Source organism: Macrotis lagotis, chromosome 1 (assembly GCF_037893015.1).
Source record: "Macrotis lagotis isolate mMagLag1 chromosome 1, bilby.v1.9.chrom.fasta, whole genome shotgun sequence".
NCBI classification, from domain to species: Eukaryota; Metazoa; Chordata; class Mammalia; order Peramelemorphia; family Peramelidae; genus Macrotis; species Macrotis lagotis.
In genome coordinates, this window is record NC_133658.1 from 375,413,339 (window position 1) to 375,428,209 (window position 14,871).

The 14,871-nt window shown below is 35.3% G+C and overlaps 1 protein-coding gene across 2 annotated transcripts in view; it reads right to left on the minus strand.

The window, feature by feature from the left end:
• Nucleotides 1-14,871, minus strand: part of DOCK2 (dedicator of cytokinesis 2) — a 535,580-nt gene that overhangs the window by 69,741 nt on the left and 450,968 nt on the right. For both annotated transcript variants that reach the window (XM_074212450.1, XM_074212449.1), the window contains exons 31-33: nt 11,090-11,190; nt 10,944-11,002; nt 3,383-3,531 (exon numbers count right to left, since the gene is read on the minus strand). In XM_074212450.1, coding sequence (XP_074068551.1) covers nt 3,383-3,531; nt 10,944-11,002; nt 11,090-11,190 — 309 coding nt within the window. The remainder of the gene's footprint in view (nt 1-3,382; nt 3,532-10,943; nt 11,003-11,089; nt 11,191-14,871) is intronic.

Sequence of the window (14,871 nt, forward strand, 5' to 3'; positions counted from 1 at the left end):
GAAAACTTTTGAGAGTTCCCTGAATAGCAAAAAAAGATCAAATCAGTAAATTCCTAAAGAAATAAACTCAGATTATTCGCTGGAAGGTCAAATATTAAGTTAAAATGTAAATGCATTCACTAAATAATGAGAAGACAGGATGCATTTGAAAGGTCCTGATTTTGGAAAGACTGAAGGCAAAAAGAAAAGAGAATGGCAGAGGATATGATAACTAGATAGTATCATGGAAGCAATGAACATGACTGTGGCACAATTCAGTGGGGGTTATAATCAACAATTTAAGAAATATCAATGCCTTATGAGTATTCCAAAACCCTGAGAGAGAAACCATCAGCCACTGATCTCCAGGTTTTTGAATCTGTCATTCCCCATCCATGGGCTAAAATCTATCTTTCCTAATACCTTTCTTCAAAGTCAAATTCTCATGCTAATTTCTCCATAAATACTTTTCTGATCCTCTTCCCCTGTTTCTCTTCAAATTTCTCATGCTTGGATCTCCTTTGCTCCTATCCCATTTTGCATTTATATATGTGTGTATTTATATATTATACCACATAAATATAGAAAGAGAGAAAGAGAGAAAAAGAGAAAAAGAAAGAAAAAAGAAAGAAAGGAGAGAGAGAAAGCAAGAAAGATAGAAAGAAAGAAGAGAGAGAAAGCAAGAAAGATAGAAAGAAAGATAGACAGATAAGCAGAATTTTGTAAAGGATAGAGGGTCAGCCTTGGACTCAGGAAAACTTAAGCAAAAATCCTGCTTCTGACACCATGATAAGCTATATATGACTATGGGCAAAGCACAATTTCTTATTCCTATAACCAATCTCTAAAATTACACATTATAGACAAGTTGCTGATTTGAATGAGGGAAGGCACTTTTTCTATGTAGGAGTTCCTCACTCTTATGAAAATCATAGGTTCACACCCTTAAAAGTTATACTCTCTTTGACTCAAGGAATTGGTACTATGCCACTTTACATCTCCATATTCTTAAGAAGCTAACTAAATGGTTAGCTTCTGGAGTCAAGAAGACCTGAGTTCAAATGTGGGCTCAGATATTTACTAGCTATATGGCCTTGAGTAAGTTATTTAATCCCTGTTTGCCTCAATTTCCTCAACTATAAAATAGTAATAGTATTAACATTTACTTCACAGAATTGAGTGAAGATCAAATAGGGCAATATTTACAATAGTAGGCACCTAATAAGTGCTTCCCTTCTCTCCCTTTCCATGACATCTAGCACAGTCCCCTACACATAATAATAAGACCTAACACCTTTGGGGGAGGGTAGAGTTGCAAGGCAATGGGGTTAAGTAATTTGCCCAAAGTCATAAAACTAGGTAAGTATTAAGTGTTTGAAGCCAAATTTGAACTCAGGTCCTCCTGACTCCAGGACCAGTGTTCTATTCACTGCACCACCTAGTTGCCCCTGATAACACACTCTTATTTCCTTGGTATGAGGATGCTTTCCATTGACTCAAATGTTTATTACTAGTAGATAAGTCTTAGAGTTGCCTGAGGCTCAGAGAAGTTAATTAAAAAATAGCTAGTAAATGTTAGAGGCAGAATTTTAATTAGTCTATTCTTGACCCTAAGTCCAACATCTTATTCATTATGTCTTGCAAATAATATGTATTTCATAAATGTTTCTTGAATTGAAATGGGTTTAAAGTCTAGTACTGATAATCCAGAACTTGGAAAAGTTGCTTTCTCTCTGGGGCCTGTTTTATTTCATTTATAAAAAGAGTGTGTTGGATAATATGATTCTTTCCTACTCTGAAATTGGGTGAATCTATGAATCTATGTTAACATTCTTTCTTTTCTTTGCTTTCCACAGAAAAAGACTATGAGGTACTCTAGGAATAGAATAAAGACAATCTGCCTGCTCAAAATTTTCCAAATGATGAATAAGCTCATTGGGTTAGAGGATGGTGCTAATGATGTCAAGATCACAGGTATCCCTAAACTAGGTCAGATTTCTCACAACAGTATCCCAATAGGGAGTAGGTAAGAATGTGTGACAGCTAAGTGAAAACTGTATCCTCTGGTCAGAAAGGAAAATATCAAAGAACATTTCCAGTCTTCCATTACTGTGGAGTATGATCTTCAGATACAAGACTTGTTATATTTCAAATTCCACAGGTGAGATCAAGAAATATGGCCCACTTAGTCATTACTCAATGAACTTTCTTGTGGAGCAGTAGGTAAGATTGATATATGTTGCGATTATCAGGAAAGAAGAAATGATTGTCTAAAAGTTGATGGGTTGGGGTGGAGGCTTCATAACACTTCTGGCTGACTAGACATAAGAAAAAGGTTTCATTATTCAAATTTTGCTGACTTTTCACTGAAAAAAAAAAACCCCAAACCTAATATAAATAATGACCCTTGGATTTGATGTGGGATATTTTTTTTTTTGCACTTGGTAAAAATATCTCTGTCACCAAATAACAAAATTAGAGGTCTCTCCAACTAGCCATTTCCTCTAATCCAGTTATATTTCCTTTAATGTAGAGCTATCTTGTATAGATACACTCAAATATATATATATATATATATATATGTATATATATACATATAGCTCTATGTATAGCTATCTTATATACACTGAAATATATATATATATATATATATAAATTCACAAACATAATATACATATATTCTTTATCTATATGTATGGATATTTATTGTTCAGTCATTCAGTCATGTCCAAGTCTTAATAACCCCATGGGTCATACAGCCGATGGTATTTTCTTGGCAACGATACCAGAGTGCTTTGCTTTTTCTTTCTCCAGTGGATTAAAGTGAACAATAATTAAATGACAGAGTCACACAGTTAGTAAATATCTGAGGTCAGATTTGAACTCAGGTCTTCCTAACTCCAGGTCTAGTGCTTTATCCACTGAGGTATTAGATGCTTTCTAAATGACTTGTCCAAAATCAAACAGTTAATAAATGTCTGAGGATGGATTTGAATTCAGGTATTCTTGACTCCAGGCCCAGTGCTCTATCTCCTGAGCCATTCAGATAAAGATATCTTTATATCTATATCATCTACATCTATCTGTGTCTTTGTCTCAGGTATTAAAGCACAAACATAAAAAGGGAAAATATCCTCTCTAAATACAAATTACGGACATTATTAGAAAGAAAATCAAAGAGATTTGTAGAAATAAAGTGCATTTTAATTTTAGCTGTGAGAGAGTATGATAGTCTATGGAGCAGATTCCATCTGCCAGTTTTTTCCTCCCTTAAACACATTCATAAATGGCCCCCTCTGTCCACAGCTAAAGCTCACTACAGACAGGGTCACTTAGTCATTAATGAGGGATGAATTTGAGATTAGAGATACAATGCTACATTCATTTTTGCCTCATTTTTTACCTTTTTGAAATCTCCACATCTTTGATATTCACACAGCATCATGTCAAAGAAAATTGGGATTGTAGCTTTCCGGAGTTCAACTTCAGGAATGAGTGTCATTTCTAGAATTGGTCCAACCATTCCAGGAATAAAGCAGATTTTGTTCTGCCCTGAAAGAGAAGAGGTGAATATTCATGTTAAATGTAAACGAGTCCCCTCAAACATGGCATGGAAGAGAAAAGAAGGAATGTAGATAAGATAGATAATGTGCAATTAGTCACCTTTGAACTAAATTAAAAGCTTAGACAAAGGGAGTTGTGCCTTTGGCATTATCAGGAAGGTTTTACTTTGGGCAAAAGAATCATGCAGATTGGAAAATTACATTCCAAAGGAAAAAACGCGTATTTCAAAAATTCAGCAGTAAAATTGTTATTCATATGCTAATAGAGAAGATGCTGGTAAGTGTAACTGATGTAAAAGCATGCTATTTGACTTCACTGGTACCCTAGTCAAAGAATGATATAGAACTACCTATTAGAAATATCAGGGAAAATCATACACCTCTTATTGGTGAGGGTGAGGTCCATTTGTTCTTTACATGACAAATTCAGAGGCAAAGTTGCCAGTAGATGTAGGGTAGGACTGAGATTTGGAAATACCTACTTTCAAAATCTTACTGTGTGACAGAGCAAGTCACTCAGGTAACTTACCAGGTCTTACCCACTAGGCAGAGATGAACTGTGCTCTGCTTTGCAAATTTGTGAAAGAAGTTTTCTCTTTTCTTTGCCAAGGAGAATAACTCTAAAAACTGTCCAGAGAAGGACAGTCAGGTTTGTTAAGGGTCTTGAATTCATATTAGTTGAGGATCAATGGAAGGAACTAGGGATATTTAGACTGAAGAAAAGAAGACTCGGAGGAACATGATATGTATGTTCAAGTATTTAAAGTATTTGGATTTGCTTGTCAGACTGTCACATAGAAAAGGGATTAAATTTGTTCTTTTTGGCTATATAAAGGCAGAATTAGAGGGAAAATGGCTAACAGGGAATGAATAACCAAAATAAGTGTGGAGATAGGAACAGTTAGTATTTATTAAAGTACAGTATAGTACATTTTATAAAGCATTTTACATGTCAGTTCATCTGTCTTGTGAGGTAGGTACTATTATTATTCCCTTTTATAGATGAAAGAATGGAAGCTGAGAGAGATAACTTGCCCAATGTCACATAGCCAACAAGTATCTTAGGCAGGATTTGAACTTGGATCTTTCTTATTCCAAATTCAGGGCTATATCTACTATACCATCTAGTTACTCTTGATGAATTCAACTCACCTGGCTCATGTGAGCTTACATATTTCATCAGTGAGAAAACTAGCGGTATGATTTTTGGGTCACTATAAGTATATCTTGAAAGATTGTGGTAACTGAAGACAGAGTTCCAGAGAACAGAAGTCAGAGTTTTCAATTCTCAAAAAGGGTGAAAGAATTAAGTCTGCACAAATTATTGACTAATGGATTTGACTTTGATTTACAGAAAATTCTAAAATGGATCATTAAGAAAAGAGATAGCAAACATCTAAAAAAGGAAGGGCCATTAAGACAATAATGATGAGGTTATGCTATATTCATCTTCATTTCTTTTGTCAAAGTTACTAAACTGGCAGATAAGGGAAATACTGTGGGGAGAATTTATCTGGATTTTAGAAAAGTAGTATTTCATATTATTCTTATGAAAACATGGGAAAATGCATGAAATTATAATACAGCTAGATAGTTTAAATTATTGTTTCAATATGTCTCCAGTGGTCCATATGTCTCCAGTGGAATATTCCAGGGATTTGTGCTTGTTCCTGTGCTTGTTTAATACTTTTTTCCTCAATGACTTGGATAAAGACCTTGATGTCATGAAGTTTCTTCTGATTTCCCCATTTCCATCCTTCCCAAATGATTATGTATTTATTTATATTTATCTCCATCTTTAAGAAACTGCAGACATAATTACATTCAGTTATACAAATATAGACATATGCACACACATATATGTGTGTGTATACACATACAAAAATACACACATAGACACTGATCTTCTCCAATTGTTTGTAAATTCCAGATTCAGACTTATTTCGTTATTTGAATATGCATCCTTAGTACCTAGTAATCTGGCATGCAGAAGGTACTAAGTAAATGCTTGTCAGTTGATTAGTTGATTGATGGCATTCTCTTCAATTGTTCACTTATACCAACCTGGAAGGCATAGACAAGAAACTGGATGACAGGGGGAGGATCCAAAGGAGTCTTGACAGGCTAGAAAATTGGACTAAATCTAATAAAATTACATTCAATAGGGATAAATGAAATAATAGCTAGTGGCAGGTGGTGCTAAGCACATTACAAATATTATCTTATTTGATACACATTTTTCAGGCAGGTTGAGATGTGCTATTCTTCATCTGGGAAGAGCCATCTAAAGGACTCCTAGTCATAGATCTGAAGTTGGAAGGGGTTTTTGAGGCCATTAGTACAACTCCTTTATTTTACAGATGAAGAAACTGAAATCCAGGAGTGTTAAAGGGACCTATGCAAGATATCAAAGGTGGAAATCCTCAGAGTTAAGATTTGAACCCAAGTCCTCTAGTTGCAGTCAATGCCCTTTCCTTTCCCTAAATGTCAATGCATCCTATGATAATGTTGTGAACAGAAAGGGATTAGATAGAGTCAAACTATTGATTATTATCAGATAAGCATGGAGGCAGGAGGCATGGACAAAGTCTCTTCAAGAGGAAGTAAAAGTCAAGAAAGTAGGTGTGCAAATGAGTTTGAATTCATACAAAAGATATCCTTCTCAATTTGACTTAATAAGCATAGTAGTCATGCCAGTATTGTTTTGAGTTCATCTTGCCATCCTCCACCTTCTGCACAAGCTTCAGTTGTGGATAGCTCCCTGAATTGTAAGCAACTAAATTTGTATGGTAGAAGACAGGGGCATTCAGGGAGGGGATGGACTAGAGGACTTGAGTTTTGTTTCCTATTCTAATCCATTAGATGTTAGGGTATTAAGGAAATTGCTATCAGGAAAAAGAGACAAAAAGAAATAAACAGGAATTCTAAGCAGCAACTCTGGAGCAGTGTGGGGGAGGGCCACACTAGAAGTGAGGAGGTTGGCTTTGAGACCTAATCTGTATTTTAGCCACCAACTGCCTCCTGCTTCTGGGGCTCCCTTAGCAACATCTTGGTTATTCTCACTGATGTGTAGTATTATAGAAGCAGCTCTGTTCCAAGGTTCTCCTCAAGCCGCAGTCACCTAAGAGAAGATCTCCCTAGTGGGATACAGCCTCTCCTGCCTTCTTGCTTCAATCCTCAGCCTGGAAGGTAGTCTGTTTCACAGGTTTCTTGGTTCCCAGCTGGCAGGCACCACCCAGGCAGCTTCCACAACCTTTCTCTAAATAAACTGAGCATCTAGATTCTGTGTGGGCAAGACTGTGGGGTGTGGGTGAGGAGTAAAGGCTACTGTTGTGCAGCCTGCTCTTTGCCAGGGAAGTATTTTCAGATTAAAACTAAGAATATGAACTGAGAGAAATGAAGGGGATTCTTGAGAATCTAAAGCTCAAATTAAATTAAATTCTAGAGCAAATTCTTAGAATTAAAAAAAATTGGCAAGACTTAAGCATTGGATGACTAAATTATGGATGCCACTCTAATAATGTTTTCAGCCAATGAGAGTCGAAATGGGGGGGGGGGGAATCAAGTGAAGGATAAGAATTCTTTTTGAAGCTATCAGCTTCTTCTTGGCTGCATTTTGATTCCACTTCACAGCTCATATCTTCACCAGGGCTTAGGTAAGAAATGTTGCCTTTTATGTGGTTCATAATTATTATCCATCAGGATAATTTAAGTTTTTATCAAACCATAGTAGGGTTTTAAAATTCAAATTCAAGTGTATAAATAACTATATTGTAAATGAGAAGAGGTAGGTTATTCAATGAGCCCTGTGGCCCAATTATAGGAAAATAGTGAATATGGTAAAAGTCTTTTGAAAACTCAAGGTCTTCAAGTATGATAAGGATTTATTTAATATGGTCCAGAAAACAAAAGGAAACAACAAAAGCCCAGACTTTCTAGGCTACCTCTGACTTGTTTTCCTTAGCAATCTACTGAAGAGAAGTCCTGGAAATGGGAGAAAAGGTAGACAGAAAGAGTTGATGATTCACATCCCTGGAGACAGTCTGAAATGTAATTATCTTAATTTACATCCAAATGAGACTGAAGCATTTGGTAGATGCAAAATTTATATACATGTAAATACATGCCCATGAAATTGTACATATCTGGATAAAAAGATGCTTAGGGTTAATGGAATACAGGCAGATCTGGCAAAGGATAGCTCTTTAGATAATATACCTGCTGCAATATTTAAAGGAAAATGAAGGAAAGAATGGGGAGGGGGAGGAGGGTCTTTTTGATTCAATGAGACTGAATGTCATTAGGGAACAGAAGCATTATGTTGGGGAAAAGCTTTTAAAGTCGAAGTGCCAATATGCTGTCAAGATAAAAGCCCATCTCAAGTCACACAGTCCTTTGTTATAGTGGCAGCACTGAGTTGAGTGCTCCAGGATTAAGTTTAGGCAAGTGAGTGGGGAGGATGTCCTATGTTCCAGAAGTTTCTCTGGGGTCCAATTTTTAATTCTTTCAAAAGAAGTAGCTAAACTCATAGGCATATGGTAAAATGTAATGGGGATATTTAGGGTTCTCTCAAAGGATTTGCTGATAGAATCATTATAGACTTAGGTGAAAAGAAATGTAGGGAAATCATGTACTACTAGGTAGCAGTTGAGGCAATAAGAGATATAATCTTGGATGGGTCACTCTAAGTCTCTGTTTCCATGTCTATAGACAGTCAAAAAGCAATTGTTATGTGTCCAATGTTTCCTTTCTATTAGATGCATTTATTATGCACCTACTATGTGACACTTGTATCAAGTACTAGGGTACAAAGAAAGGGTAAAGGTCTCTGCCCTCAAAAAGTGTACAGTCTAATGAGGAGATTGAACCAGGTAAACAGTAAGGCTTCAACTCACCAAAATTATATTTAAAAACCACTCCTACTAAAATAATTCAGCATTTTCCCTGACAACTAAAAATGTCCTAATCTCTATTGCATTTGGTCCTTCATGTATCTTCTTAAGCAAAATGCATCTAATAGAAATAAAAGATCTAGGAAATCAAGGAGTTAGTTTTAGAAAGGTCAAGTAACACAGGTAGAAACAGGCATGCAAACAGTGTCCATCCAGAGTTCATTTGATGAGAGAACAAGAATACCCAATTAGCACATCACTTTTGAGAGTAAATGACATTCCTGATAGATGGGTTGGAGAGGAGCTTTGGCTTTATGGTATAGATTCAAGAGGGTGGGCTAGCTCCTGTTCCTCTCTGATCCCACAGATGGTAAGAATCTGGTATTGTCCATTAGGGAGCAGAAATGGAGGGTCAGGAGGGATAACATAAAAGGTCTCTTCTCCCCCACCATTATAGATCTGTGTTGGAAAGAACTGTTTTGGTCATCTGGTCCAATTTTCTCATTTTATTGAAAAAGAAACTGAAACTGAGGGATACTCTATGATTTTCCCAAAGTCACAAAAGTAATTGCTGCCAAAAGCAGGATTTCTGCCCTTGTACCCTGACTCCAAATCCAGTGCTAATCTCATTGTTCCATAGCTGCTTCTCATATAAAGAGCTAAAGCTCATTTTGACTTTTCTGCAGCAGAATTTTGCTAAAATTAATTTTACTCCTAATTTGACAAACTCTCTTTACAGATATTCCCAAATATCCAAATAGGTTGCCTTTACTATCTACAAAACCAAAATTAAAGAAAACTTGCCAAAAACCATTATAGTTATATGAAATATTTTGTGTACAGAACAACAGCAAAGAATAGCATAGGGGAAGTAGCAAGATACAGAGATAAATGGAAAAATAAAATAAAACAATATAAATCCCAATTTTCTCAATGGTTCAATGAAATTGACAATAACTTATACAGATAAAATTTTTGAAGGCTTAGTTTTCACTAAGGTAGTTCCCCATCAAAGCTATTTTGTGTAAGAGTTCTCCCTTATACCTCTTTTTATGTCAAAGACCTAGAACAGGAGAATTAAGCTCTTAAATAACAGGCTGTGGGTAGAATGAAGTGGAGCTAGAGTCACAGAAGCAATTTTTGCCATTTGAGGCAGCCATCAAAACAACTTTTTAAGAAAAATTCAGCTGAGAATTTAGTACCCTTGAAGAAAAAACCTCAGATGTCAGGACCCAAAACCCAATGAGTAAAGAAAGGTCATTTTAGGATCATAGATAGAGTTAGAGCTTACCTGAAAGACTATCTAACAACCTCATTTTAGAGATGAGGAAACTGAGGCACAGACTTTTTTTAGTAATGCTCAAAGTCACATTGGTCATGAAATAATCATGATTTAATCACAGGCTTTGGGACTTCAGATAACACTGTACTTTTCCTTTGTATCATATTGCTTCTCAAGAGATGGTAGAGCACTATACTGCTATTCTTGAGTAGCATTTGTATTAGGGGGGAATAGAGTAGGGCTGGACCCATTTAGAGGGTGGACACAGCAGGTTAGGGAAGAGGAGGCATTGATACCTTGAAGTATTCCATTTTATTTGATTATTCTTACTAATCAAGTGTGAAGTTCAACTTTTGTAGCTACTGAAGACTAGTGGGGAAGTATTTCTAAATTCTGGCACTCTGGGGCAAAGTTCTAGGTGTTTAACTGCAGTTATGGCTCTAGACAGAAGTAATCAGGAGATCAGAAGATTAGTTATGGAAAAGGGTCTGGGAAGGTCAACCCCAGAAAAAGTCTCTTAAGAAAAGAAAAAGTAGATATTCTAGATATAAGCTAGAAGGCATGATGTAGAGTCTATTAGAGTGGCATTGCTTAATAGATCTGAGTTCTCATCCTAGGACCAAGTACTTTTGTTCTCTCTTCCTTTTCCAACTCTTTGCTGTACAGGAGCATTTCTGGGCTTCCAGCCAGAAAGAAGTCAAAAGCATATATATACATACATATATGTATATATATATATATATATATATATATATATATATATGCAAAAGAGGTAGAGATCCTAGGATAATCTTACAAGCTCAATCATAATAAAAAGACATCTCTTTCTGTCTATAGAGCCCTCTCCTTGAGACTGAAAGGTTGTGATATTAGGCGATAGTCTACAATGCATCTCTAAAACGAACTGTCAATCTGTACAGATAACTTGGGTGCTAACTGCCCACACATTCTATTTTGTGAAAGGACAACAGCCTTGTCCTCTTCCCCTTATTCCCAACTTTGTGCAGTCCTTCAGGGTTGAATCTTGGAGCTGTTCCACAGCTGTGCATCCCTCCCTCTTTCATTCACTGTACAATCAGGCTCTTATTAAGAGCGCTGAACTTACAGTAATAAACGGTTATTTCTAGCTCCCGACACTGAAACCCCCATCGCTCATATAACAGATGGTCTTCAAGGAGGAGTTTGGCGTGTGCAGATGTGTTTATCTCAACGTGTATGTTTACTCACCAAGCTTGTACCACATATCACGGATGGCAAAGCCAATTAACCGCCTCATATCCCCATATCTAGGAAGAGGGAAAACATCAACATTATTGACAGTCTCTTGGAATTAAATAAAATATCATATTTAGTCGATCTGAAAGTCAACTTACTTATTCAGGATCTTATTGTACTTGGCATGAGAGAACTGCTCCAGCTGCAGGGAATCCTGGGTGATAAAAGCCACTGCCAGATGAAAATAGTTGTTCCACAGCTGTAAATTAAGTAGTAGGAAACAGTCATGGTGTGGAACTGAAAATGGGAAGTCATATTAAACTCTGGGTAATGGTGAATAATTTATGAAGATGGCAGAAGATACCAGCACAGCTAGCATAATTGTGTATTATGCAATCTTCTGAGCAGCTCCTAACCGGAAATTAGTATTGAGGCTAAAGTGATGGCAATGGAATAGGGTTTTTAAATGCACTGACCTAAGTTCTCATACATAACAAGGCAAGAAGATCAGTGAGAGGACTCACAGAATGAGAAAGTTAAAAGGAACTTCAGAGATAATCTAAGTCTAACCATACCTGAAGATGAAATCCTTCTACTGGCAGTATAAATTTCTTTCCTTTTATTTAATTAATTTATTTTGAATTTTACAATTTTCCCCTAATCTTGCTTCCCTCCCCCCCACCCCTTACAGAAGGCAGTCTGTTAGTGTACTTTGTTTCCATGGTATACATTAATCTAAGTTGAATGTGATGAAAAAGAAATCATATCCTTAAGGAAAAAAATAAAGTATAAGAGATAGCAAAATTACATAATAAGATAACAGTTAATTATTTGGTCTTTGTTCAAACTCCACAATTCCTTCTCTGGATACAGATGGTATTCTCCATTGCAGAGAGCCCCAAATTTTGTCTAATTCTTGCCCTTATGGGATGAGCAAGTCCATTAAGGTTGATCATTACCCCCATGTTGCTGTTAGGGTGTACAATGTTCTTTTGGTTCTGCTGGTTCTGCTGATCTCACTCAGCATCAGTTCATGCAAATCCATCAAGGCTTCCCTGAATTCCCATTCCCTCCTGGTTCTAATAGAATAATAGTGTTCCATAACATACATATACCATTATTTGTTCAGTCATTCCCCAATTGATGGACATTCATTCAATTTCCAATTCTTTGCTACCACAAACAGGGCTACTATGAATATTTTTGTACAAGTGATATTTTTAGCCTTTTTCATCATCTCTTCGGGGTATAGACCCAGGAGTGGTTACTGGATCAAAGGGTATACACACTTTTGTTGCCCTTTGGGTATAATTCTAAATTGCTCTCCAGAAAGGTTGGATGAGTTCACAGCTTCACCAACAATATGTTAGTGTCCCAGATTTCCCACATCCCTTCCAACATTGATCATTGTCCTTTCTGGTCTTATTGGCCAGTCTGATAGGTGTGAGGTGGTACCTCAGAGATGCTTTAATTTGCTTTTCTCTAATAAGTAGTGATTTAGAGCAATTTTTCATATGACTATGAATTACTTTGATTTTTCTCAAGTGTAAATTACCTTTGCATATCCTTTGACCATTTGTCAACTGGCTTGGTTTTTTTTAAATTTCACTTAGTTCTCTGTATATTTTAGAAATGAGTCCTTTGTCAGAAATACTAATTGTAAAAATTATTTCTCAATTTACTACACTTCTTTTGCTCTTGGTTACAGTGGTTTTGTTTGCCCCAAAACTTTTTAATTTAATATAATCAAAATTATCTAGTTTGCTTTTAATAATGTTTTCCATCTCTTCCTTGGTCATAAACTGCTTCCCTTTCCATAGATTTGACAAGTAAACTATGCTTTGATCTCCTAGTTTGCTTATAATACTGTTTTTTATGTCTAAATCCTGTATCCCAAGTATAATATATTGTCTGAAGTTACTTTGAATGGGGATTTCTCTTTCTAGCTCTTTCTGCTGTATCTTGCTAGTCATATATAGAAATGTTGAAGATTTGTAAGGTTTTATTTTATATCCTGTGACATTGCTAAAGTTGTTAATTATTTCTAGTAGTGTTTTAGATAATATTGGGGGATTCTCTAGGTATACCATTATTTCATCTGCAAAGAGAAAGAGTTTTGTCTCTTCCTTCCCAATTCTAATTCCTTCAATTTCTTTTTCTTCTCTTATTGCTGAAGCTAACATTTCTAATACAACATTGAATAGTAGTGGTGATAATGGGCATCCTTGTTTCACCTGGATGTTTCACCTTATTTCACCTTGTTTCACTTTTTCATCTTATTAGGAATGCCTCTAGCCTATCCCTTTGCATATAATGCTTGCTGATGGTTTCAGATAGACACTGGTAATTATACTAAGGAACAATCCATTTATTCCTAAACTCTCTAGTGTTTTTAGTAGGAATTGGTGCTGTATTTTGTCAAAAAATTTTTCAGCATCTATTGATATAATCATATAATTTCTGATAGGTTTGTTGTTGACATAATTAATTATGCTAACAGTTTTCCTAATATTGAACCAACCCTGTATTCCTAGAATAAATCCTAATTGGTTGTAATGTATTATCCTAGTGATAACTTGTTGTAATCATTTTGCTGATTTTATTTCAGATTTTTGCATCTATATTGATCAGGGAGATAAGTCTATAATTTTCTTTCTCTGTTTTAACTCTTCCTAGTTTAGGTATCAGCACCATATTGGTGTCATAGAAAGAGTCAGGCAGAGTTCCATCTTCACCTATTTTTCTAGAGTTTATACAGAATTGGAACCAATTGTTCTTTGAATGTTTGATAGAATTCACTTGTGAATTCATTTGGCCCTGGAGATATTTTCTTAGGGAGTTCAATAATGGCTTATTGAATTTCTTTTTCTGAGATAGGATTATTTAGGTATTTAATTTCCTCTTCATTTAACCTAGGCAACTTATTTTTTGTAAATATTCATCCATTTCACTTAGCTTATCAGATTTATTGGCATAGAACTGGGCAAAATAATTCCAATATATTAGTTTAATTTCTTCCTCATTGGTGGTGAATTCACCTTTTTTTTCATTTATGATACTAGCAATTTGATTTTCTTCTTTTTTTTTAACTCAAATTAGCCAGAGGTTTATCAATTTTATTGTTTTTTTATAAAACCAACTCTTGGTCTTATTTATTAATTCAGTAGTTTTCTTGCTTTCAATTTTATTAATTTCTCCTTTAATTTTTAGAGTTTCTAATTTAATATTTAAAATCTCTAATTTTTTAGTTGCATGTTTAGTTCATTGATTTCCTCCTTCTCTAATTTATTCATGTAAGCATTTAGAGATACAATATATCCCATGACAGCTGCTTTGACTGTATCCCATAAGTTTTGACATGTTGTTTCATTATTGTCATTATCTAGGCTGAAATCATTAATTCTTTCTATAATTTGTTGTTTGATTCACTCATTCTTTGAAATGATGTTGTTTAGTTTCCAATTAGTTTTAGGGAGACCTGGCCCATTACTGCATATGATTTTTATTGCATTATGATCTGAGAAAGATATATTTCTGCCTTTCTGCAACTGATTATTAGGTTTATGCCCTAGTGCATGCTCAATTTTTATGTAAGTACCATGTACTGCAGGAAAAAAAAAGTGTATTCCTTTCTATACCATTCAATTTCCTCCATAGTTCTATCATGTCTGGGTTTTGGTTGCTTTAGTTTTGTTTGTGCCAAAGGCTTTTAATTTAATATAATCAAAATTATGATTTCATATGTCATAATGCTTTCTATCAACTTGGTTGGTCATGAACCTGTAATTCATTTAATTTCTTTAAGATTTTAGAAGCTATATAACTTGATGCTCACAAGTTTATTATTGATATTACTTCATTGTATATTGTACCTTTTAGTAAGATGCAGTTTCCTTCCTTGTCTCTTTTAATTAGGTCTAATTTTATTTTTACCTTGTCT